General features: G+C 48.5%; 1 protein-coding gene across 4 annotated transcripts in view; it reads left to right on the top strand.

Annotated features, from left to right (window-relative positions):
* Positions 1–25,941, top strand: part of LOC147434521 (chromosome-partitioning protein, putative (DUF639)) — a 120,518-nt gene that overhangs the window by 37,764 nt on the left and 56,813 nt on the right. For all 4 annotated transcript variants that reach the window (XM_086490977.1, XM_086490974.1, XM_086490976.1 and 1 more), the window contains exons 5-7: positions 15,805–15,897; positions 16,058–16,209; positions 16,302–16,479. In XM_086490977.1, coding sequence (XP_086347103.1) covers positions 15,805–15,897; positions 16,058–16,209; positions 16,302–16,479 — 423 coding nt within the window. The remainder of the gene's footprint in view (positions 1–15,804; positions 15,898–16,057; positions 16,210–16,301; positions 16,480–25,941) is intronic.

The following is a 25,941-nucleotide window of genomic DNA, read 5'->3' as shown; positions in this document are numbered from 1 at the left end:
GACTTGGCTCCCAGCACCGTCTCGTTATTTATAACGGGATGGCCCAGTGGCCCACCTCAGGGGGCCTGACTTGTATGCCACATGGAGTTACAGAGGGAGGGGGGAGTACAGTCGACTATATTCTGGGACCCAGGGAGGCTACACACCTTATCACATCCTTCACCATTCCACCCATACCCATCGGAGCCGACCACACATACCTCTCTTTCTCCATCACCGGAGATACCATCCCACATAGCTCCACAGCACACACTCCACACACCACCATCCATTTCACACATGAGCTAGCCTCTCTTTACTCAGCCGAGGTCGAGCATGGCCTATGCCTCCTCCACCCATCCACACCACTCTCAGTTCTCACATCACATATCTCTTCCGTTCTCCACACTTCAGCTATTAGCTCTTTTCCACACACCACTCACACAGGACGCACTCCCCCCCCCCCCCCCCCCCCCTGGGACTATGCCTCAGAACCGCTGGTATGATGATGAGTGCAGAGAGTTATACCGACGCCTCCGTGCACGGCGAGCCTTAGGAGAGATCACAGAGAGAGAGGCCAGACGAGATATGAAGACGCTGACACGCCAAAAGCGGCGAGCATTCGAAGAGGCACAGGAGCTTGAGCTATACCGCCTATTCATGAGCATAGATAGCGCAACGGCATGGCGCACCCTGCGCGAGCCACGTCCGACCACAGCTATTGAGGAGGATCCACAGATATGGCATGATTATGCAGAGCGCCTCTATGAGGTGCCAGGGCAGCCTCCTATCCCACAGCCACATGAGCCACGCCCCACGTGCTCCTCCTTCTTTACAGCAGAGATGGTAGAGAGGGCCATACGCCGCATGCAGCACAGACGATCAGCTGACCACACTGGATTACAGAGTGAGCACATCATTTATGCGGCCTCCACTATAGCCCCGTTGATTGCACATGTCTTCAACCGGGCTATAGGGGAGGGCTTCCCAGAGGAGTGGACACAGCACACCATAGTGCCTATCCACAAATCTGGCGACACCCTGGACCCAGGGAACTACAGGACTATCATGATTGGCCACACGATGGCCAAGCTATATGGAGCAGTACTTGAGGCACAGCTTAGCTGCTACGCAGAGACCGAGGGTTTACGAGCTCCAGGCCAGGCAGGTTTCAGACGAGCTTTCTCCACCACTGACCACATCTTCGTTCTGCGCTGCCTCATTGATGGGGCAAAGGCGCGGAAGAAGAGGCTTTACTGCTGCTTTGTGGATTTCCGCAAGGCCTTTGACACAGTCCCACGCGAGAGACTCTTCCAGCGCCTTCACAGCATTGGGGTACCGACAGAGATGATTTGGGCCATATATACTCTCTACGAGAGGGTGACGGGTCGAGTTCGTTGCCCAGGCGGCTTTTCAGAGACCATTGCTAGCACCATTGGTGTTAAGCAAGGATGCCCACTCTCCCCGACACTCTTTGGGCTCTACATCGACGAGATCTCCGACTACATACTACGAGCAGGGGGAGAGGGGAGCGACTTGGCAGGTACTCCGGTCCACATCATGTTATATGCTGATGATATTGTGTTGATTTCAGAGTCACCCGAGGGCTTGCAACGCCATCTTGAGGCCTTGGACGAATTCAGCACACACAAGGGGTTGACTGTGAACCTTGGCAAAACCAAGGTCATGATCTTTCACACATCCAGTGCAGTGAGGAGCGCTGCCACCTTCACAGCAGCAGGAGGACAGGTTGATGTAGTCACCTCCTATGTCTATCTTGGCATCACATTCACCAGCCTACCAGGACCCTTCACTATGAGGCAGGCTGCTGCTGACAGGCTCACCCGAGGATATGCAGCTCTGACCATGCTAGAACGGAGATGCCACCAGGCACACTTTCAGGAGCCCCGCACGAAGGGTTGGCTTTTTGACACCTTAGTCACCCCGGCCCTGATGTACTCGGCGGCAGTATGGGCACCAGGATTGACAGATGACCAGTGGACACAGCTTGAGAGGCCACAGGTATGTATGATCTCACGCTTGCTCCGCAGCAAGAAGACAGTGCCACATGACATTATTAGAGCCGAGCTCGCCACACCACCTATGGTTGTAGAGGCATTATCCCAGACAGTCTGCTTCATCCAGAGGATGAGAGAGCTACCTCCTGACAGACTTACTCGTAGAGCATTTGAGGCAGCTATACAGCTATCAGAGAGTGGGCATGCGAGAGCTTGGTACTCACAGGTCAGAGCATGGTTTGAGGGACACGGTCTTGACATGGAGAGCCTACCACCATTCCAGTACGACCCCCACTCACCATCTGTTCACCTCTCTCGCAGTGAGAGAAACTTGGTATTGAGACAGGATCTGTGGCAGCTATACACTAGGAGAGTCTGGGAGTCACCTGGCTTGGGGACGAGGATGTCAGATTACAGAGACCAGTTTCTCACCATATTGTCTGGGGGGTTCATACAGAGACCACGCTATATGGACACATATATGCCACATAGCTCACGGGTGGCGATTGGTCAGCTGAGAGTGGCTTCACACAGGTTAGAGATTGAGATCGGGAGACATACTGGTGTTCCCAGGGAGGAGCGAGTCTGCAGAGCCTGCACAGAGGAGGTGGAGAGTGAGGAGCACTTTGTATGTAGATGCAGAGCATACACTGAGATCAGAGGCAGGTATGAGGCCTTATTCAGAGGACAGCCCACTCTCCGAGAGATCATGGACTCTCGAGATCAGAGACAGCTCGGACGTTTCTTACTAGAGATACAGAGCCATCGGGACACACTACTACAGCCACGCACAGCTACACAGACAGAGGGGAGACAGTCGCAGCTCACAGACTTCTTTCAGAGGATTGCCACCCCTACCTCACCAGATACTCAGAGAGGAGTGACACTCCCACAGGCGGAGGTGAACCGAGCTAGACGACGACCACGAGTCACAGGCTACAGGGGCGTGAGCTCCCACCACCGACAGATCGAGGAGATCCGAGCCCGGGAGCGCCGTGCCACTGAGGAGCGAGTAGCTCAGATGAGGGCCGACCCGACAGCTTTCATCCGGGTAGCCTTAGCACCAGCCCCGCCCATGTACCACGTCTTACATCCCCCCATTTGTACAGGATGGAGCTAGAGAGCTTGATGCATTCTCATGATTGTACTACCTTGAGCATATAGACATGCATATACCCCTAGAGATAGAGCCCCATCCCTCCTCAGATACTCCATTACCACATTCAGTTCAGTTTTGTATCAGTTTTGTTTCATTTGTCTTTCCGATAGACGGATGACATACACGCCATGTACATTTGATTTGTCTCATAGGCCGATTTCGGCCTGACATAGACGTTAAAAATCTTTCTTTCTTTCTTTCTTTCTATGTTGACACTCTTTAGAGTGTCAATCGTAAGTGTAAGCTCATCCACGTTGACCTATTTGACACTTACAACATTGGACAATGAAAACATAATTAGTATATTCAAACTAATTAAAGACTAGAGTATAGAAAATGGAGTGAGTCGTGATTATAATTTATAATTTATACCTGTCGAGCCATAGGCATCTCATGCATAGAGCGCAACATGCATAAATTGGAGCGAAAATAGATAAGTCGCTCTAATTGCTTCATTGAGAGCTTGTTTCGGATTTTGGTGTGGATGAGGGAGTATGCGGATCAATTACACTCACATGCTCCCGATGAGCAATCCTAAAACACATCAAGAGAGCCATAAGCTATAAGAGACTATAGTTGAAGAGATTCAGCACAAAATGTAAAAGTTTAAGGATTGTCGCTTACTTGGCCAAGAACCCTCAAAGCAAGTCGTTTGAGAGTGGGCAATTGATAGCCAAAGCTCTCCCACCAAAATAGAGGCTTCACCAAGGATTGCCGCTTCCAACACAAGTTGGAAGTAAATGTGGTGCCTCGTTGGTCGCTATAGTTGATTACCTCTTGGAGAAATGCTCCAATGTCCTCTTCTTTTAGCATCTAAAGAGGTAATTGTTGCGCTCCTCAATAGGATCTTGATTTGCAAAGAGTTCGGGCTTCTTGTAAGCCGGATGCAAGAGAGTCGCAAAGTAATGGATAGGTCTCTTCATCCAATCCCACCGCTTTGTGATTAGGAGGAGAATGTCATCTCTCTTGGGAGAGTCCTCGAGGTAATCACTACAAGAAGAGAGAGGAAATGTACTAAGCAGAGAAACAAACATGTAGAATCTAGATATATAGAGAATGTATTATGTAATATAAATATGTAGTTATACCGTGTTCCATCGGGAGCCCCATCTAGGATTGTAGACTTCTCAATCTCCTTGTAAGCCTCCTCCATGAAGTGCCATAGAAGCCCAATAGTTGCCCCTTCCATGTCGGTCATGCGGAGAGCCTTGTATAAGGGCAAGATTGCAATGACAAGACCCTTAATTTCTTGCCAAAACTCCTCCCACAAGCAAAGCCGTTGGATGGATTTTGCATCTTGTTGTGAAGCGGCGGACTCTCCATTCATCCACTCCTTAAACTCATCGGAGACCATGGTCTTTCGTATTTTGTTTTGCACATCATAGAGCCGCTCTAGAAGTAGCCACATGGCCGGCAAAGCGAGTGGCCGATGGCTTCTTCAACTCAAGGTCGGAGTAGGTGCGGTAAATGGCAACCACCCTCACTTTGCCATTGATGAAATTGATGATGGAGAGTGCTTGGTTGAGGATATCTTTCACCCAACTTAGCTCCCCTATGTCTTCAAAGAGAAGGTCAAGGCAATGAGAGGCACATGGAGTCCATACTATGGATGGAAATTCCTTCTCTAGCCTCTTACTCATTGCCTTGCAATTTGAAGCATTGTCGGTAATCACTTGCACGACATGCTCTGCACCAACCTACACAAGAGGCATTTGTGACAAAAAGAGTTACACTTAAAAGTTAAAACATAGGACTCATTGGCAATTGCTCAAGACATAAAGGCTCGATTTACGGTTTTACCTCAAGAATGGCTTGGCGGATGTGCTTCCAAATGAATGCCCCGGTCACTTTCTTCCCTCTCGAATTCGCATCCACCGCCCGCAAGAAGTACATGCCAAGAGGACAAGAAACAAGAATGTTGATGATGCCCCTCTTCTTGCGGTCGCTCCATCCGTCGGAGAGAATAGAGCATCCATACTTTGCCCAACCCGCACGTACGGGCTCAAGTGACTTGTCAATCCTTGCCCTCTCTTCATCAAGCTTCTTTGTTCTCATGTCGTGGTATGACACACCCGTCCACCCTTCACATGGACCAACCGCCGCAATTGCTATGATCATCCTCTTCCATAGCTCCAACCGAAGAATGTTGAAGGAGAGATTGCATTCAATCACCATGCGGGCAATCTCTATTTCCGCGATTCTTTGTCTCTCCTTGAGGAAAGACAAGGGGCCGGAGCATCCACCCACCGATTTCGCCAGAGAAGCTTGCTTTGCCATCTTCGGAGGCCGGCCACCATCACTTGAAGACCCCTTGGACTTCTTGGACTTCTTGGAGGAGGCACCACCATCACATGAGGCCACGGTGGCACCGGTAGCCATGGACATAGTTGGAGAGGCCTCTTCCTTCGAATCGGAGCTATCAACATCCGGCGACACTAACTCATCCGAGGTGACTCTACCCTTGCGTGTCTTCAATGGAAGATATTTTCTCTTGCATTCCGCAAGGATATCTTCGGGGATATTAGGACATGGGCCCGCTTGTCCTCCCATCTTTGTCAAGTGGATGATGAGACAGGTGACGGAAGAGGTCATACCTTTTGGGCAATATTTGCACCACCACTTGCAAGCGTTTTGCTTGCCCTCCACCCCCTCAAAATATCGGCAATGCTTCTCAAAGGCTTCATGAAGAGGAGGCGGCATTATGTAGTATGTAGCTAGTAGCTACTAGTATGATGTATGATGTATCAATGGATGGATGGATGAGAGAGAGAGAGAGAGAGAGAGAGAGAGAGAGAGAGAGAGAGAGAGAGAGAGAGAGAGAGAGAGAGAGAGGGGGGGGGGCACTTGGAAGTTGGAAGGATGGGGTGGGGGTGGGAGAAGGAGAGACCCAAGGGAGCTTGAGGGAGAGAGACCCAAGGGAGCTTGAGGGAGAGAGACCCAAGGGAGAGAAGATGGAGACTCGAGAGCTTCAATGGAAGCACATGGATGATGAGAGGCTAGAGCATTGAGAGGCTTAGGGCTAGAGCTTGTACAATGTAGCTTGTAGTTGTAGGTTGTGTTGGATAACAAAGGGGAAGAGTTGCTTAAATAGGAAGAGGAAGAGCATGTGAGAGTGTGAGCAATGAGCATGGCAATGGCCCATGGGCCATGAGCATTGGAATTGGCTTCAAAACGGCTACAAAATGGACGCCTGCAAACGGTCACAAATTGCCAACGATCATAAACTGCCGGGAAAAAAAAACACCATACGGAACGTACTAGACAGACGGAACGGGACGGGTCCGATCGAACGGAACGGAACGTTCCGTACGACGTACGAAAACTAGCCTGACTGCATGACACATACAAGGTAGTCAAAAGAGCGACAAGGCCCACTACTAAGTCCTTTGAAGTACTACCACAGGAAGCGTCAACCCTTCGTGCCAAGCAGAAGTCCACCAGCCCCATTACCCCTACCTTCCCCCTCAACCAGTTCTATACCTCTCCAGTCACCCCCGTCAATAAAGTTCTCATCCCCTGTGTTATAGCAAGCTCCAGTGCAACAAGCTCTTGCACAGACAGCCATGGAGGAGCTCACAAGCGTTCTAGCTAAGGTGAATATTAAGTTTTCCGACTTTCAAGGGTCTCTCCATAGAGGATGCCGATGACCATGCCTTGAGGTTTGTTTCGCTCTGCAGAGGTCGTGGTGTCAACCGAGAAGACGCCTACTTAGAACTCTTCCCATCCACCTTGGATGGCTTAGCAGACAAGTGGTACAGTCAGTTTGAGGAAAACCACTTTACTACTTGGTTCACATTAAGACGACAATTCTGTGAAGCTTTTAGACCAGGGGACTTCCAATAGAAGGTTCTTGATGAGTTGGCCAACTTGATGCTTCAGCCCAAAGAGACTTTTGTAGAGCTCATGACTAGAACAAAGTCTTTGGTTGCAAAGCTTCCCCAACAACCATGTGAATTTATGGTGAAGAAGTGGGTAGAGAAGGCTCTTCCTAAGAGTTCTCAACAAAAACTCAGAGAGTTTCTGACCTGAAGCCACTCTCGAGGAGTTTGTTGCTTCCCCTTTGAGGATCGAAGGGGCTAGGAAGTTGTTCACCGACTCCTCTCAGGCACCTCAGTCTTTTTGGAAAGTCCTTTTGATCCTTTGACTTCTTTACGCAGGGAACTCGAAGCCCTGAAGTTACAACGAGCCCTTTAAGAAGAGGGACCCTTATCACTTCGACAGGAGAAGTGTCTACATCACGAAGCCTTGGATCAGATCAGGCTCGAACTAGAGGAACTCAGGTCTCAGTAGGAGAGTAAGGCTATGGTTTGGTGTAGCTCATGGCGCTCTCCAGGGCACCCTCCACATGAATGCCCCCTTTGGGCTTATTGCCATTTATGTGAAAAGTCGGGACATGAGGACAAGGATTTCTATTTACCTCAAGGGACTACGACAAATACAACAAAGCCTTTGTCCTACTCTTCAACAAGGGACAACACCTGCAACCAACATGGTTTCCCCCTATGGCCATTCAAACCACATACCACCTTTGCTGACAGCTCTTCCTATGCAAGGTATGCTAAGTACTTTTCCCTCTTAGAGCTTTTATCATGCCCATGCTCCCTCATCCCCTCAAAGCTTCTACGTCTCCACATCCAACTCCATGCACCAGGAGCAAGGACCACCTTGCCTTTCGACTCGCCTATTGAATCGGCCCATTTTGTGTTACAGATGCGGGGAATATGGACAGTACCAAAGCAAATGTCCCCTGCCAGAAGGGTCCCCTCCCTGCCGTCATTGCCGTGAAGCGAAGGAACGCTACAGTAAAGATTGTCCCAAACTTCGTGCATCCACGGCTTTGAGCCCAAGTCAAAGCCAAAAAGAGTTTACCTTTCCCAAGGTCAATCTGATAGCAGTTAGCACCGTCCCTCAACCGTCACCTTCTACTCATGTTGTGGCCCCTAATAACAAGTTCAAGTAGGTACAGGAGCCCACCGGTGTTCTCACTCGGGCCCTGAGGGCATCCTTGGGTCTTAGCCTTCCAACCAATTCCCCTCTTCCGCCCACGTTCCCACCCATGGATACCCGGCTTCTAGCTGTGAACAAGCCCTCCCCTGGTGCCAAGCAAGGATCCTCATCTCTACTCTCAGATATTGATGAAGCTTTCTTAGAAGCAGTAGCCGAACTACAATAGATTAAGGTGCCTTCGAAACCACTTGTAGAAAAAGAAAAGCTTACAACAAAGACAATCTTGAACAATACCTTCCAACAAGTGTCGCTCTATGACATGCTGCGGCTACATGCGAGTTTTAGAAGTGACTTGTAAGTTGTACAAACTTGGACACCCCAAGTCAAGATTCTACCGCGACACAATAGAGATTCACTTCAAAACAGTTCACAAAGATGACATGGCCCGGCGTAGTTCTCTGCCGAGAAGTATTGGCCCCACCGACTCTCGCCCCTTTTGGTATTTCTTTTTCATATTAATGTGTGTTCAAAGTACAAGAGAGTTGGCGGGTGCTCACTCTCAGACTCTGTGTCCAGATGCTCTGAGAAGTGAGGCCCAACCAACTTATTAAAAAGGGATGCCCCAAAAGCAGAGCCCCAAAATCATTAACTTAAAAAGCTTTCAACTCAAAAGCAATGGGCCCAAAAGCTGCCATAAAAATCAGCCAGCGTTATTTCCACTAATCCGTACGGAATGCCACGTCAACACTGTCAGTGTTTTCTACGTCGGGAATTCCGGAGGTTCTGTACAATCTACCATGTGTCAGCCTGTCGGCGCATAATGCGGGCTATTGCCATGTCATCTGTTGCAGGTGCGTCCGGGGGCCAGCCACATCATCAGTTTGTGACATACCCCCTCTTGAAAGAATTGTAATCGCCATGGATTACGCCTGTAAAACGGACAGAGGCCATAAACTGTCTTAGTAGACACTGACTGGTAGTACTCACAGACTAGGCACAACACATCTAGCACATGTACCAATCGACAGTCACATCACCGGACATCACAGGACATCAATTGACATCATAGGACATCACATGACAAATCAAATTCAACTTCATTCCAAATCTCAAACCATGATTAATCGGCAACGTATTTAGTAATCGCATCTAGATCCAATCGGGACCTCACAGATGCCCAATTAACTAATCCATATTGCAATCATGTCTATAGAGATTTATGAGACCAAAGTGCTGTAGTTATTTCGCCTTTCAGTTCCTGCACTCAAACAAGTCAAGTACAAATCAATCAGTTTCATTTTTATTTTCGGGAATTCTAGTTCATAAAGTCATACAACAGAATACTGTCAGCCCAGCAGTATTCTTGAAACATAAAGGGACATCAGTGATCCTATATCAAAAATCGGGGTAATCTGTTGACAAAGGAGCGGAGTGACTCCCCTCTTGTGCAAGCCCGTTGCACTAGATTCACCCATGCTGAAATCGGGGTTCTATCGGAGTAGACTATGCTAAACCGAATGCTTCAAGGTAAAGTTCCAAAATCGGAGGAGTATCTGCTAGGTCCTCCTCCTCCATCCACTTCGCATCCAATGCAGGATAGTTCTTGAATTTAACCAAGAACGGCCTAATCACTTTACCTTTAATCTTTCTATCTTTATGTGCCAATATCTGTTTTGGAACGAGGATCTCCTCGCTTTCCTCCACTTCAGGTTGCTCATATGGCTCCCCATCATCGGGCACATCGCCTTTAAAAGGCTTCACGAGACTCACATGAAAAGCATTGTGAATTCTCCAAGTATCGGGCAACTTCAGTCTAAAGGAGAAAAGATACGACTCAGACTACGACCACAAGCATCACAATATACTTCGAATGACTTTTTGCAAATCCGGCAAAGTCAAAACTAGTCCCGTAGTCAATTTCTCTTTCAAAGTTTGAAAGGTAGACTACCTTTGTGGGTCCCGACGAGAAAGGGACTCCTTTCTATGTTAGAATATGCAAAGGGGAAGCGCCCTTTGCAAACTTTCTAATGAACCGCCGGTAGTAAGAACATAAGCCCAAGAAGCTTCTAACTTCATGAACATTCTTCAAATCGGGCCAATCACGTATAGTGCCAATCTTGGCCGGGTCCATCTGTACTCCTGCTGTTGACACGATGTGTCCCAAAAAGTGTATCTCCAGTAAGAAAAATTCACTCTTCTTGGCATTGATTACTAACTTGTGATCTCGCAATGTGTGAAAGACCTATAGCAGATGGTGTCTATGTTCTACCTCATCCTTGGAGGAGACTATAATGTCATCAAAGAAAGTGCCAACAAAAGATTTGTACTCTTTGAAAATCCTATCCATCATTCGGTTGAAAGTCGCTGAAGCATTAGTAAGGCCAAAAGGCATCACCAAAAATTCATGTAAACCGAAGCGAAAAGCTATCTTATAGACATCTCCCCGCGCAATTCAGATCTGATGATATCCGCTTTTCAAATTGATCCTGTTGAAACAAGAGGATTCCTGGAGTCGGTCAAGAATATCATCGATCCTCGGAATCGGAAATTTGTTCTTGATGGTGATTTTATTGAGAGCTCTATAATCAATGCACATTCTCCAAGATCCGTCTTTCTTTAAAACCAACAACATTGGAGAGCAGTAGGGTGAAGTTGTTGGCTTGATAAGACCCTTTTCCAAGAGGTCTTTCACTTGGTTCATAATCTCTTCATTTTGGGCTCAGCTCACACGGCAAGGTGGCCAGTTTGGTGGAGTGATTCCAGGTATTAGATCAATGGTATGATCCCCAGGACGAGATGGTGGCAACTCGCCTGGCAGGCCCTCAGAAAAGCAATCGGCATGAGTGTGGAGAAAATCTTGGCACTCTTTATCAAGTTCAGGCATATTCGTTCTATGTTCATCATTTAACTCTTTCAAATAGGTCAAGTAAACAAACAGGTTGGATTTCATTAATTTGGAAACGGCCGAAGCCGATACAATAGGGACAGACTCGCCCTTCAGTTTCACATCAAGTACAATTTTTTGGCCCTTTTCATTTGTCAAAGTCGCTTTCTTCGTCCGATAATCGGCCATGGCGTTGTTCTTATGGTACCAAGGGACTCCAAGGAGGACGTCACAACCTTCCAAGGGCATTATGTAAAAGTCCTCGTGCCCCAAATACCCATGACAATGCAGCCGAAGTTTGCCAATGACAGGGGTAATGGCTATGTCCCATCCGGGTGCCACTAGAACTGTCTCTGCTGGTGGTCCCATCCGATCGGGTGTAATCTCGAGCCCCGCCGCCAATTCAGGTGAAATGAAGTTGGCCTTGGTTCCTCCTTCAAAGAAAATAAGGGCTTCTTGATCTTTCACTTTGCCCCAAGCTCGGCAAAGTTTTGTACTTTCATCAATCGTGCTTGGGTCAGTACCCATGCAATCTGGAACCAGTCCTGCTTTCATCTTGCCTTTTCTGCCACGTTCCTTAGCTGCTCTTGAACTCTCTGGCCTGTCTTCATTCTGTTCTTCCTGTGCCTCTTTAGGGCACTTCGCGGAGACGTGCCCATGTTCCTTGCATCCAAAACACTTCCCTTCTTTGATGTAACTGGTCCTCTCTCGAAGAGTGAGTCGGGGTCGTGTATCCTTGTCTTTCTTTTCTTGGGAACTCTCTCTTTCTACTTTCATTGTTAGAAGTCTGTTGGGTTTTCTGAGTCAAGATCTCATCAGTGGGGTAAGTCAGATTTCCTGAATGTATCGCAAAACCCCGTTTCGCATGACCCATCAATTCTTGAATAGAATTTGACTTTTGTTCCAAGTAGTAGTCTCGTATCTCTGTAGGAAGTCCGCAGCAGAACCACTCAATCTGTTCCTTAATGAGACCTTCTTAAATGAAGAGGTTGGTAGAAAAGAGTTCCAAAATCTCTCGCAATAAGCGTCCAGAGAATCTCCCTTGGTCATCCGAAGATGATTCCAAGTGGTTCGTATATCTTGTTCGTACTCCCGAGTCAGACAAGAAGAAAATAAAGAGCCTTTTGAATTTCAACCATTTAACTGGAGCTTCCTTCCTCAGAAGAAGAGTGGACCACCAAGTTCGAGCATTTCCCTTGAAGAACGATGTAGCCCTCCTAATCTTGGAGTGCTCTATGTAATGCCCTCCAGAGAAAGCTATATCAAACTGCTGAATGAAGGCTAAAGCCCTCGGAGCATCTCGGAATCCAGAAAAAGAGGCAAACTTAATCGACTGTCCACCTTCTTTGAATTCGTTTACTTTCTTGCTTTTATCTTCGAGGAAGTCATATTGGTTGGCTCTGTAAAAATGCTTCTTCTTTGCATAAAACATGTGATCGTCGGAGTCCGAACTGTGTGAGGATGACTCCTCTGTAGAACTGTCAGAAACTGGGTGAAATTTAGGTTTTATTTGCCCTTTCCAAAGCTTTTCTTTTTGCTTCGCTTTTTGCCTTTTCTGTCTTCTTCGCTCGAGTCAGAAGAGCTAGAAGAACTGTTAGAAGAAGAAGAAGAAGAAGAAGAAGAAGAAGAAGAAGAAGAACTGGGTAGTCCTTCAAATCGTACACGCTTCTTCTGCTTTCTTGCCGATGCAAAAGAAGACTGACAACCCAAATAACCTGGGAAGTCAGTCCCTTTCTTGTGCTTTTTGGATTTGTTGTTTGCGTCCAAAAGCCGGCTGATCTGTGTCTGAACCACCTCTTGTAATTCTTGGTCTGTAAACATCCTCTGAGAAGGAGGTTTCTTGATTGCCGGTTTGATGGGTGGTTTTGTGGCTTTCTGCCTCTAGGTGTGCACTTTTACGATGGATTGCTGAGACAAAAAAATTGCAAATTTCGGATCCTTCGCGATTTTAATCATGTGCTTTGTAACCAATTGTCGACGTTCCATCTCTTCAATCTCGAACTGAGTAGGCCGAGGTGGGACGTAGTCTTCCTCTGATTGATCGTGAAAATCCTCTTCGTGATCTCCTCCCGCATTCGCGCAGATGGAGAAGAAGTCGACTGATTCTTGTTGGAATCCATAAGTGCTGCAAGAAAAGGATCGGATTTCCCGGTAGAAGAGAAATTGACCGCGCTCTGATACCACTGTAACAAACTTGGACACCCCAACTCAAGATTCTACCGCGACAACATAGATTCACTTCAAAGCAGTTCACAAAGATGACATGGCCCGGCGTAATTCCGTGCCCAGAGGTATTGGCCCCAAAGACCCGCGCCCCTTTGGGTATTTCTTTTTTATATTAATCTGTGTTCAAAGTACAAGAGAGTTGGCGGGTGCTCACTCTCAAACTCTATGTCCAGATGCTCTGAGAAGTGAGGCCCAACCAACTTATTTATTGGTACAAGGGATGCCCCAAAGGCAGAACCCCAAAATCATTAACTTAAAAAGCTTTTAACTCAAAAGCAATGGGCCCAAAAGCTGCGATAAAAATCAGCCAGTGTAATTTCTGTTGATCCGTACGGAATGCCACGTCAGCACTGTCAGCGTTTTTTGCTCCGGGAATTCCGGAGGTTCCGTACAATCTGCTACGTGTCAGCCTGTCGGTGCATAATGCAGGCTGCTGCCATGTCATCTGTTGCAGGTGCGACCGAGGGCCAGCCACGTGATCAGTTTGTGACAGACACCCTTGCAGTTATTCAGTCACTTTACCTTGGTGCAGGTCTTAGTGGCGGGCACCTCCCAATGCAACCATCAGAGTCTTATATGATATCCTATCCCACTGCTCCCCTCACGGATTATAGAAGCCCTCCTCTCACCGTGTCCGTCTTGGGGCAGCAATTCTTTGGAGTAATTGTGGATGATGAATCTGGCATCAACATGATGCTTGAGTTCATTATGTTGGCTTTGGGCATGTTGCCTACTCGTCTTGCTCCCTTCACAGTAACATTGGCCGACGAGAGGACAGTCTACCCTATGGGCATAGTGGAAAAGGTGCCTCTACAGGTACAAGATTTCACCTTTAGTTTGGATTTTGTTGTGGTTCGTCTTCCACAGGTTGAGGGAGGATTTCCCCTGCTCATCGGTAGACCATGGTTGCGGCACACTAAAGCATTGCATGATTGGGGCAATGACTCAATGTGGATACATACTCCTCGCTCCCCAATGAAACCCATTAAACTTGAAGGAGGTGTGGATACAGTGGTGCACCATAATTCCTTGTCAATAGAATCCAATCCTGAACTAAATTAGCCTACTCTACCTAACGGGTAAGAAGAAGATTTGTTGGATTGGTTGGAAGCTACCAAGTCTATGCCTTGTTATGGGGTCTCTATACAACCTTTGCCAAAGGATGCAGTAGGTGTGGAGGTCACAGAGTCTGATGAACTACCCTTCAACAAGCTTCCGCACAACAGGTTCCAAGCACAAGGGTATATTTGGATATTCTTCCGTTTCTGCTGCTGTTTCTGCCTTCTGACAGTCTATTGCTGGTGTTTCTGCCTACTGATAGTCTATTCCTTTGTGGCCTTCCCTCGCCCCTCTTCCCCCCCTACACCCTACCCACCCCCTAGACCTCGCCCCTACCCACTCCCTACACATCCTACCCTCGTCCCTACCCACCCCCTCTCTCTCCCTCGCCCCTACCTACCCCACCCTCCCCCCTACCCACCCCCTACCCCCTAGACCTCGCCCCTACCCAATACCTACACATCCTACCCTCGCCCCTATCCACCCCCTCTCTCTATCCCTCGCCCCTACGTACCCTACCCTCGCCCCTACCCACTTTACCCTCGCCCCTACCCATCCCCTCTCTCTCCCTTACCCCTACCTACCCTACCCTCGCCCCCTACCCCTAGCCCTTGCCCCTACCTACCCCTTCTCACCCTCCTAGCCCCTACCCACCCCTTGCCCCCTAGCTCGGCTTGCTTGAGCCCCTACACCTCTTCTTGCAAGTCTTGCCGCGGCTCTGCTCCTAGTTTTCCAAGTTCGAGCTTACGTATGACATGCCTGGGCAATGGTTTCAGCTAAACCTAGTTGATCCACTCGCTTTTCGCAGCGACATGTATCAGACTGTAGTTTTTCATGGTTCCCCGCAGTTTTCAGTGTATTCTCTCACCGAGACGGTGAGTAGTTTTGTGGCGGGCAACCTGTAGCAAGGCTACAATGTCATTAGCATAGGACGACAGTTAGCTACAGTTTCTCAGGATTTCACACTGGACGGACTTTTGCCTGGCAGTGACATGTGGCAGGTATACGGGTGGTGGTCTAGCCGACGCGGGGCTAGACCACCACGACCACTGTGTGGAGATAGACTTAGCTGATTGGATATTTGTGAGCGGTTGGTGGTTCTTTATGGTTGGATATATCCGTAGCTGTTTGGGGTTATCGTTATCGTCATCTTCTTCTTATAGGGTCCAGCGTCTTCGTCTGGAGTCTTGAGTCCATACATTGCACGTATGCACCATCCTTGCACATCTGAGCCTCGACACCCCCATTGTACCCATGAGTTCTGGGTGGAGCTGAGTGTGCTGCCATGCCAGTGTCTGTATTGGTTTCTTTGAGTTAGTGGACGTTCACACTGCTCAGGTTTTACTACTGAGTCTTGCTATTGTTGTTCTGTTCTTCATTGACTTCTGTGTTTTCTTTCTGTTGGAGTGAGATGTCACGCACATTGCACTGAGGAGCACCCATTGTAGAGAGCACGACACATTATCTCCGCTACAGAAGGAAAGTAATGTGTTATTGCAGAAGATAACTAGTATAATTATTGCTTTTTACAGGATGCTTCTTTCAGAAAATTGCTTTTTATCACAATGCTTTCCTGGCAACAACCTTATAATAGTGCTGAGGACAATCGCTCTGAACATGAAAAGGTGCTATACTGTGGCGTTAATGTTCTTTTCCATGACCCCCCTCCCTACTATTTTATCTCGTTCATAAGGCGATTGACATGTATGTTATTTTTCGGACTATATATCAGTCTTTTTATTGGTAATAACATTTTGTACATTCATGCTGTTGTTTTTGAGGCAGATGGTTGGAAAAGGGGCTTTTGTGCGAATTGCACCAGCAGTTGCAGGAATAGCTGACAGACCAACTGCACTCCATCTTTATGAGATCCTCTCAGAAAGCAGGGAGGGACTTTCATACATTGTTTGGGATACCTATATTTTGGAGCTTTTAAGGTAACTCTTTTGCTTAGTCCAAATAAACGATTGCTCTACAAAGGAGCTTTCCATGTGCTTTGTAGAAACCAAATGTTGATATTTAATTCTAGAGTTCACGAAGAACGGATGCAACACAAACTGGACGAAGGCTCAAATTTAAGCCTTGATGCTGATGAAACTGTCCTCTGTGTGGGTGCAAGCAAGCGACAACCTGTGCAAATGTGGAATTCCAACAACATCCCTTGGCCAGGAAGGTTGACATTGACGGAGAGAGCGCTCTATTTTGAGGTCTGCATCTGTATGTGGGCTTGTACGCCATTTGATTCACCATGAAGGCTTGCAAACTGCAATACATATAGGCAAGCAAAGTAACGTTCTTTTCATTAGCGTCTTAACCTTCTTTGAATGAGAAGGTTGTATGGATTTTCTGTGCGTGCAAATATTATGCATGTGAACTCTGAGATTTGTAATTTGTTAAGGTTTCTGTTATTTCAGTTTGCATGAATTAACTTTAATGATTTGAGAACTTTTTTGTATGTTTTTATCTTTGTAGCTCTGTGTGATATTGATGTAAGAACTGGAGTGCCATGCTTGATGTGGGGAAGTTAACTTGATTCTCACATTCAACACAACTGTTTTCTTCTGTTACTATGCGTAACCCTACTTTTTTTAATATACTTTTGACATGTTCGCACAAGTTTGTCTACCCTGTGTGCCATTCAAGTCATTCAATACGCGAATCAACTTGTAGTGTGTGTGACATTAATGGAAGCAAACTGCTCTCGTCCTTATGCATGGCGGTTCAGACTCGCCGGTTCTTCTGCGCATACCAGTGTGAGAAGCCCTATTATTCTGCAAAACTTGATATTATGTGCATGTTAGCGCTGCTAGTAGGTCGAAATGGGCAAGAAGCTGCTGGAGCTGCTGTCATAGTTGTGCTGCAGGCCTCGAGTACCACGACCAGTGCTTCTCAATGATTCCTGCGGGCAGCAAAGAAGCAAGCATTTTAGTCCGTTGGTGCAGCTCAAACAAAACAGGTGGCGAAGGCTATTAGCAAAAGGTATAAACAGCATGCAAATACTATCGGCAAAGGGTGCAAATGTTTGTTCAAGAGGCTAGCAGATTAAGGTTGAGAAGTAGAGGGGCTTTTTGAAGTGGATAAGCTGGGGGGACTACCTACTTTACATACATAAGGTACATAAGGGTGCTGCTTGTACGGAGAAGCAGGGGGGCTAGGTACTCCAATGGATGAATCTCCAAGCTAAGTAGAGGTTGGGAGGCGCTCGTTGCTGCTGCTGTACGCGCTCGCCATCGCTCCCCCTTTTCCAGCTCCCCATCGCGCTACCCTCCGCCTGCCAGCCTCTGTCCCTCCTCTCCCCCCCACTCGTGCTGCCCTGAGCTGGTCTCTGCCATGTGCTGCCCGCCAGGCATGCTGCCCTGTGCTTTGCAGAGTGAGCCCCCTTGGGTTCATTATAAAGGTTACAAAGGATGCTGAAAGCAGAGCCCCAAAAGCTTCAAACTCAAAAGCAATAGTTCCCAAAAGAAACTGTTTCAAAAATCTGCAGTAAAAGCAGTCAAAATCAGCCAGCGTAATTTTTCGAAATCCGTACGCTGCCACGGCAGCATGTCAACGGAAATTGTGGAGCTCCACACGGCCTGCCATGTCAGCTTGTCGGCACGTTTTCAGGGACTTGCTGCCACGTCAGCTTGTCGGCTCATTACCCGCTGGCCTGCCACATCAGCAGTGTGTGTCCGGGGCCTGCTGCCACGTCACCAGTTTGACATGGAGCAAGGCCCTCCACTTGTGTCTGCTGCTGTGATGGCGAGCGAAAGAGGATCGAAGGTGTCGAAGAGAGCGAAATGAGACGACAGGCTGAATTGATGCCACTGGGAAACACCACCAAGGGCGAGCTCGGGAGAGCAACCCAGAGAGCAAGCGGGAAGGGGGGGGGGGGGGGGGGTGTGAGAACGCGGCGAGAGGAGCGGATGGGCATGGGCAGGCTGCGGGCATCTGGACGAAGAGTCCGAGAGCGAGCACCCGCGGGAGTTGTACTTTGCTCAAAGATTAATATAAAAACAAATACCGAAAGGGGCGCCAGTCTTTGGGGCCAATACCTCTTGGCACGGAACTACACCGGGTCGTGTCTTCTTTTATGAACTGTTTTAAAGTGAATCTCTGTTGTGTCGCAGTAGAATCTAGACTTGGGATGTCCAAGTTTGTTGCAGTGGTATCAGAACACAGAAAGATTCTTCTTCTACGGAGGATCCGATCCTTTTTTGAAGCGCACACAGCTTTTGTGAAAGAATCTTCGTGTCCTGACCCTGGACTTATTAGCCACTGCCAGCCTTCATACATGGCGCATCGGGCACGCTCCCGTCTTCATCGCTCTGTCTTACAGGGCATAAAGCCATAAAGAATCCTAGACACATGGGTTCTCGTGAAGAATCTGACGGAGATGACACCTCTCAGTGGGAAGGCAAAGAAAAGTTGAAAATCCGGCGCAAGAACTGAAGAAAAGAATGAAGATTTGGGCAATTTTTTTTTCGGACAAGTTTACCAGAACGGAGTACAAACATCAACTGCAGATTGGCATATGTGTGAACAGATTGATTAAGTACTCTAGGGACCTAAGATTGGTGAGACACCTGAAGAATTATCCGATTGATAAGATTTACTCGAGATGGCATGTAGCCATTGCTTCTCCTCTCAGGTAGGGAGGAAAGCCAAAAGGACAGGCGAGTGCAAAAAAGTAGAACCTGTACTTGCGAAAGACATGGATAAGAACTCTTGAAAAGAAGATGAACCAAAGAACCACCAGAAGATAAATTTGAGAGTTACAAAGCAGCAGTCGAGTGTGGAAGAAAAGGAAAGATGAAAATAGAACTGGAACCACATTGCGTGGGGCCTAAACCGAATCAGATGAACGAAAGTACAAAACTTTGCCGCTCTTGAGGCAAAGTGAAAGATAAAGAAGCCCACATTTTCTTTGATGGAGGAGCCAAGGCCAACTTCTTTTCACTTGAATTGGTGGCTCAACTTGAAATTACGCCCGACAGGCTGAGGCCACAGGCGGAGGTAGTTCTAGCGGCACCCGGACGGGATGTTGCCATTACACCGATCATTGGCAATCTTCGTTTGCAATGTAAGGTGTGTTTAGGGCACGAGGACTTCTACCTAATTCCCTTGGAAGGTTGTGACGTCCTCCTAGGAATCCCTTGGTACCACAAGAACAACGCCGTGGTTGACTATCGAGGTAAGAAAGCGACTTTTGACAAATGCAGGGTAAGAGAGATTGTACTTGACGAAATTCAGTTTCTTTACTCAATTTTGCTTGAGAGAATTGGATGATGATTGAAGGTCGAATATGTTTGACCTCGAAAAGAAACGACAAGATTTTTCAGCAATAGAGGCTGAGTGTTTCTCTGAAGGCGTACAAAAGCGAGTTACCTTCTTTACGTCGTGAAGATCACATGATTGATTCGTGGTAGTACACCACCGAACTGGCCACCTTACAGAGTTTGTCGAGGCCAAGATAAAGAAACAATGAACCAGAACAGATTTCCACATTACGAGGATCGATGATGTACTCGACAGACTTCAGAATTCTACTTGCCGAATTGACATGAAGAAGTGATTATCATCAAATCTGTATTGCTTCTGGAGACGCCTACAAGACAGCTTTCAAGAGGACTTTTTGGATTTTCAGAGAATACCAATCATTTGTGGGTTTTCTAGACACTGAGGAAGCATAAATTACTTATACAAAGCATCTGCCACCAAGTTCTTTTGTCCCTGTACATGGACAATCTGGAAGTGAAACTGTGACAAGATGTTAGCCCACCGCATCTTCTTTTCCGAAAGCTGTTTCTATGACAACTAGCGTAAAATCTGATGATCAGTTAAGACCGTAAAATTGGCTTCGAGTATGTAATGTCGCCACTGAGTAAGAGCATGGATCGCTGCCAAAAGCTCTTTCTCATAAATTTGTGCTGTCAATTCTGGACTTGAAAACAATCGACTTTCATAGGCAATCACATGGCCTTCTTGCATTAAGACCGTTCCCAAACTACGACCACAAGCATTACAATATACTTCGAATGGCTTTTGCAAGTCCGACAAAGCAAACATTGGTCCAATAGTCAATTTATCTTTCATGTCTGACAGGTAGTCACCTCTGTGGGTCGCCGCTAGAAAGGGACTCCTTTTTGTGTCAGAATGTGCAAAGGGGAAGCTACCTTTGCAAACTTTCGAATGAACCACCGGTAGTAAGAACACAAGCCCAAGAAGCTTCTAATTTCATGAACATTCTTCAAGTCAGGCCAATCGCGAGTAGTGTCATTTTTGGCCAGATCTATCTGTACTCTTTCTGTTGAGACAATGTGTCCCAAGAAATGTATCTCAAGCAAGAAAAACTCGCTCTTTTTCTACGAGGGACTTGGACACTGCTTTTGCCATGGTCCGGAAGGCTTTAGAGAAATCTCAAGAAAGACATAAGAAAGTAGCAGATCGACATTGTCGCGATTTGAAATTAAAGGAGGACGATTAGGTGCTCTTATGTTTCGAGAAGGCACGCCTAAGAAAACGAAAAGGAAAGGAGAATCTTTTTCCAAAGCTTGGCATGAGGTATTATGGCCCTTTCCAGATAAAAGAAAAGATAAATAATGTCTCCTTTAAACTGAAGCTGCCTGATACTTGGAAGATTCACACTGCTTTTCATGTGAGTCTCTTGAAGCCTTTTAAAGGCGATGTGCCCGATGATGGGGAGCCAAATGATCAACCCGAAGTGGAGGAAAGCAAGGAGTTACTCGTTCTAGAACAGAACAAGGATAGAAAGATTAAAGGTAAAGTGATCAGGCGGTTCTTGGTTAAATTCGAGAACTATCCTGCATTGGATGCGAAGTGGATGGAGGAGGACCTAGCAGATACTCCTCAGATTTTGGACCTTTACCTTGAAGCATTTGGTTTAGCACAGTCTACTCCGATAGAACTCCGATTTTAGCATGGGTGAATCTAGTGCAGCGGGCTTGCACAAGAGGGGAGTCACTCCGCTCCTTTGTCAACGGATTACCCCGATTTTGATATAGAGTCACTGATGTCCCTTTGGGTTTCATGGATACTGCTGGGCTGACAGTATTCTACTGTATGACTTTATGAATTGGAATTTCCAAAAATGATAGTGATTGATTTGTACTTGACTAGATTGAGTGCAAGAATTGAAAGACGAAATGACTGTAGCATTTCGGTCTCATAAATCTCTATAGACATGATTGCAATGAGGATTAGTTAATCGGGCATCTGTGAGGTCCCGACTGGATCTAGATGCGATTACTAAATATGTTGATGTCTTGTGATGTCCGGTGATGTGACTGTCGATTTGTAGAAGTGCTAGATGTGTTGTGTCTAGTGCGTCGGTTGGTACTAACAGTCAATGTCTACTAAGACAATTTATGGCCTTTGTTTGTTTTGCAGGCGTAATCGAGGGCGATTACAATGTTTTCAAGAGGGGGGTATGTCACAAACTGGTGACGTGGCAGTAGGCCGCGGACACACTGCTGACGTGGCAAGCCAGCGGGTAATGCGCCAACAGGCTGACGTGGCAGCAAGTCTTGGAAAACGCACCGACAGGTTGACATGGAAGGCCGTACGAAGCCCCGCAATTTCCGCTGACATGCTGATGTGGCAGCGTACGGATTTCCGAAAATTACGTTGGTTGATTTTGATTGCTTTTATTGCAGATTTTTGAAACAGTTGCTTTTGGGAACTATTGCTTTTGAGTTTGGAGCTTTTGAGGCTCTGTTTTCAGCATCCCTTTTAACCTTTATAATGTACCCAAGGGGGCTCACTCTACAGAGCATCTGGACGCAGAGTCTGAGAGCGAGCACCCGTGGGAGTTGTACTTTGCTCGAAGATTAATATAAAAAGAAGTACCGAAAGGGGCGTCAGTCTTTGGGGCCAATACCTCTTGGCACGGATCTACGTCAGGCTGTGTCGTCTTTTGTGAACTGTTTTAAAGTGAATCTCTGCTGTGTCGTAGAATGTAGACTTGGGGTTACACTCCGCCTCAGAGGGACTCGACGGAAGCCCCCTCGCCCTACCCCGCAGAACCCACCATCCAACTTGCTCTTTCGTCGACAGAGCAAGTGAGCTTAGAGGCAGAGGTGGCTCGCCTTCATGCCACCTCCGTTATCTTCAAGATTATCGGCACCAGACCTAGTAGAGGGAAGGTGCGAGATCTCGGCCCCTCGGAACGACTTTATAAGCAAAGTGGACACAGGGCAGTAGGAGAGCAACTTGCAGGCCAACACACACATCCAAAAGCCTAATCCCAAGAGGGGGTGCCCAAATTTGAGGGGCGCGAAGGATTACTTCATTGAGTTTGTTTTAAATGGTGACGGCTCGTTGCTGCTGTCGCCCCTCGCCACCGCTATCCATCCCCCCCTCACGTAGCTGCGCCCCTGCCTTGCAGCACGCATCCTGTGCTTGCCAGCCCGTTGCCTTTGCTTGTCCTCGCGCGCCAACCCGCTCCCCCCCCATCCCGCTACACGCGCCAGCCCGCTCCCCCCTCTCCACCCCGTTGCCCTCGCTGCCCATACCCATCTCCGCAAGCCTGCTCCCCCCCCATTTCGCTGCCGTAGCCCCCCCCTTTTTTTCTCCATACGCCCCTCCCCCCCCCCTTTTTTGTTGCGCCTCCCCCCGTCCCGAAGGCCTCACTTGTCCAGCCCTGCAGTCGAGCTGTTGTTGAGACTTTACTCGCCGAGCTCTCAGGTGCTTGTCTTCTCGCCCCCCTCTTTCCTACACAGCAGCAAACACATATGGAGGCTCATGCTCCGCCCCAGAGGGACTCCTCAGAAGCCCCCTCGCCCTACCCTGCAGAGCCCACCATCAGACTTGCTCTTTCACTGACAGAGCAAGCGAGCCTCATAGCTGAGGTAAGGCGCCTCCAGGTGACCTCCGTCATCTGCAAGATTCTCGGCACCAGACCCAGCAAAGGAGAGCTGCGCAATCTTCTCTAGGCCCGCCTTCTCGTAGACGTGGGCAAGATCTTGGACGTTCAGATCCTCGGACGAGGCTACTATCCGATCGAGTTTGAGACCTCCGAGATGGCGTGCAAGGTCATTGCCATGAGCCCTTTGACCATCGGAGCAGCTCGAGCCCACTTTCGACAGTGGAGACATGGTTTTGACCTTGCTTCAGATGTTCTGTTAGAGGAGGCAGACATTCCCATCTCTGTCTGCTTTCTTGGTTTGCGGAGGGAGTACCTACCACTTTTGTCCAGGATAGGCTCAGCAATTGGGACTTGTCCTTGAGACACCTCGCACGGCAGCCTCAGTAGCTGCCAAGGCGGTCGGCATTCCCTCAGTTCGCGTTCTGGTTAGGGACACTCACACTCTTCCGAAGGTCATCCTCCTTCCTCGGGTGAGTGGGGGTTGGTTTAGACACAGCGTGGAGTATTCGGGCCTCCCGAATCAGTGCTTCATATGTCGACAGATGGGCCATCTCGCGAAGGCTTGTTCACGGAGGAGGCCCCGACCTACATCATAGGCTCCAGCCCCAGCCTGCACGAGCTGGCCAGCAGTCACAGGCAGACACACAAAGCACACAGGAAGAACCACCCTCCGAGCCTGGGGCTCCAGCGGAGGAGGGATGGCGGCAGGTTCGCGGTCAGCGATGACAGGGGCCACAGCGACAGCCTGGCACTCAGAGTGGTCCTCAGGCGCCTTCCCAGCAGCAGTGGGTTTCCACGGGGAATCGATTCGGTCCTCTTGAGCAGTACGAGGTCCTTGCTCCAGCCTCCACCTCAGCTTCACCCGGGACAGCCCCCTCTCCCCCCGAGTTCCCCCCCTTCTCATCCACCCTCCCCCCGCCTCTTGCTCCCGCTGCCTCGCCCCTCTACCTTTGTCGATCCCCCTCGCCCCTCTTCTCCCCCACCTCCCCCTCTCCCATCTCCCCCTGCTTCCCCCCCATCCCGCTCTAGTTCTATTGTCGACCAAGGGGCCACGGCTATCTCCTGCTGCTAGGAGATCTCTTGGCAATGAATTTGCCACCAGTAGCTTGGCGAGAGAGGGACAACCTTTCTTGCGACCCGTCTACAGGTACAGACGTCTCCCTTTGTAGCAGTCCGTCAGGGTTAGAGGAGCTTCGCTGATGGGACTTCTTTGCCTACGACTTTACACACTTTCTCGGCGATTCCTCATTAGACCTTGAGCCAGCCTGCTTCAGGGTTCATGTTCTGTTCCTTGGAGCTAGGGGGATAGAGGCCTTGGACACAACGGTAGGCTTCTCTTTTCCCCTTTGCGGCAGGGATCAGACTGAGTGGACTCTTGACTTAGTGTTGGAGTGGCTCCATACACAGGCCCTAGAGTTCTCTCAGCACATGGGAGACCTAGTGTAGCGCGGATAATGTGTCGTGCTCTCTACAGTGTGGGTGTCCCCCGGTGCAATATGCGTGACAATCTCACTCAACAAACAGAAACTCTCTCAACAGAATGAAATACAAGAAACAATGGATAATAACAGAGACACAGCAGTAGACCAGAACATGTGGACTCGACTAACTCAAAGGACCTTGTACAGACTCTGGAGTGGCAGCACACTCAGCTCCAGCCCAGGACTCACAGGTACAAGATGGGGTGTCGAGGCTCAGATGTGCATGGATGGTGTAGCAGTGCTCTGTGTAAGACTCTCTAGACGACTACGTGCAAGATAAGCCCCAACTCCCCCAAAACGACTACTGATATGTACAACCATAAGAGCCACCAACGGCCCATAAATGTCCAGCCAGCTAAGTCTATCTCCAAACTGAGTGGTGGTGGTGACCTGGCCACGACGTCCACTAGACCACCGTAGGTACCCTGCCACGTGTCACTCCCAGCCAAAGGGTCCGTCCAGTGTGAACCAGACCAACTGTAGCTAACTGTCCAACTGCCTGTCCTGTGAAGTGACACTGTAGCAGGCTACAGGTTGCCCGCCACAAGATTGGTCACCGTCTCGGTGAGCCAAAACTGAATGAAACTGCAAAAGTAACTATATGTACCATGAAAGATGAGGTAAGAGCACAGTCCTGTCAGCCAATGGAAAGGGTCGTCCCCACTGCTGCTCCAGAAGCTTCCGGATCGGGAGGAGCCATCAGATCAATAGTGTAACCATGCGGTTGCTGTCCTGTGCTTTGCATACCTTGATTTCCTGTGGTTGTAGCAGCCATCTGCTGCACAGCGGATGGGAGTACCTGCCCTGAAGTGAACTCCGGACGCCTAGTAACGCAACCATGGCGGTGTGCACCAGTAACACCGTCACAGCAAGGAACACTCTGGCTCTGCATGTGTGGCATCTGGATCTGAGACTCTTGCTGAGTGAAGTACTGGACCTGGGGCTGTGGGTAGTGTCCCATGAACTGCTGAGAGTGCTGAGAGGGACCTGCTGGGTAGTGTCCCATGAACTGCTGAGAGGGCTGAGAGGGACCTGCTGGCGCTGCAAAGGTAGCTGGACTCTGGACCTGTATCCCTGGCCTAGTCCATCCATATCCCACAGTAGCCTGGGTAGGCCTGTTATCATACATAAGCATTTCTTGAAATCCTTGCACCTGTGCTTTGAAGTCATCAATAATTCTCGACTTTATCTTCAATGCCTGCTGTAGTGCAAAAATCGTTGCATCTCGATCTGCGATGGCACTCTCGGCAACTCGGAGGGATCCCTCCATAGCTGCGTATGTGGCGGAGTGATGCTGGTGGGTTGCAGCTAGCTGCTCCACG

This window comes from Adiantum capillus-veneris, chromosome 19 (assembly GCF_014529385.1).
Source record: "Adiantum capillus-veneris isolate H3 chromosome 19, ASM1452938v2, whole genome shotgun sequence".
Taxonomy (NCBI): Eukaryota; Viridiplantae; Streptophyta; class Polypodiopsida; order Polypodiales; family Pteridaceae; genus Adiantum; species Adiantum capillus-veneris.
This window is presented reverse-complemented; position numbering and strand designations above follow the sequence as displayed.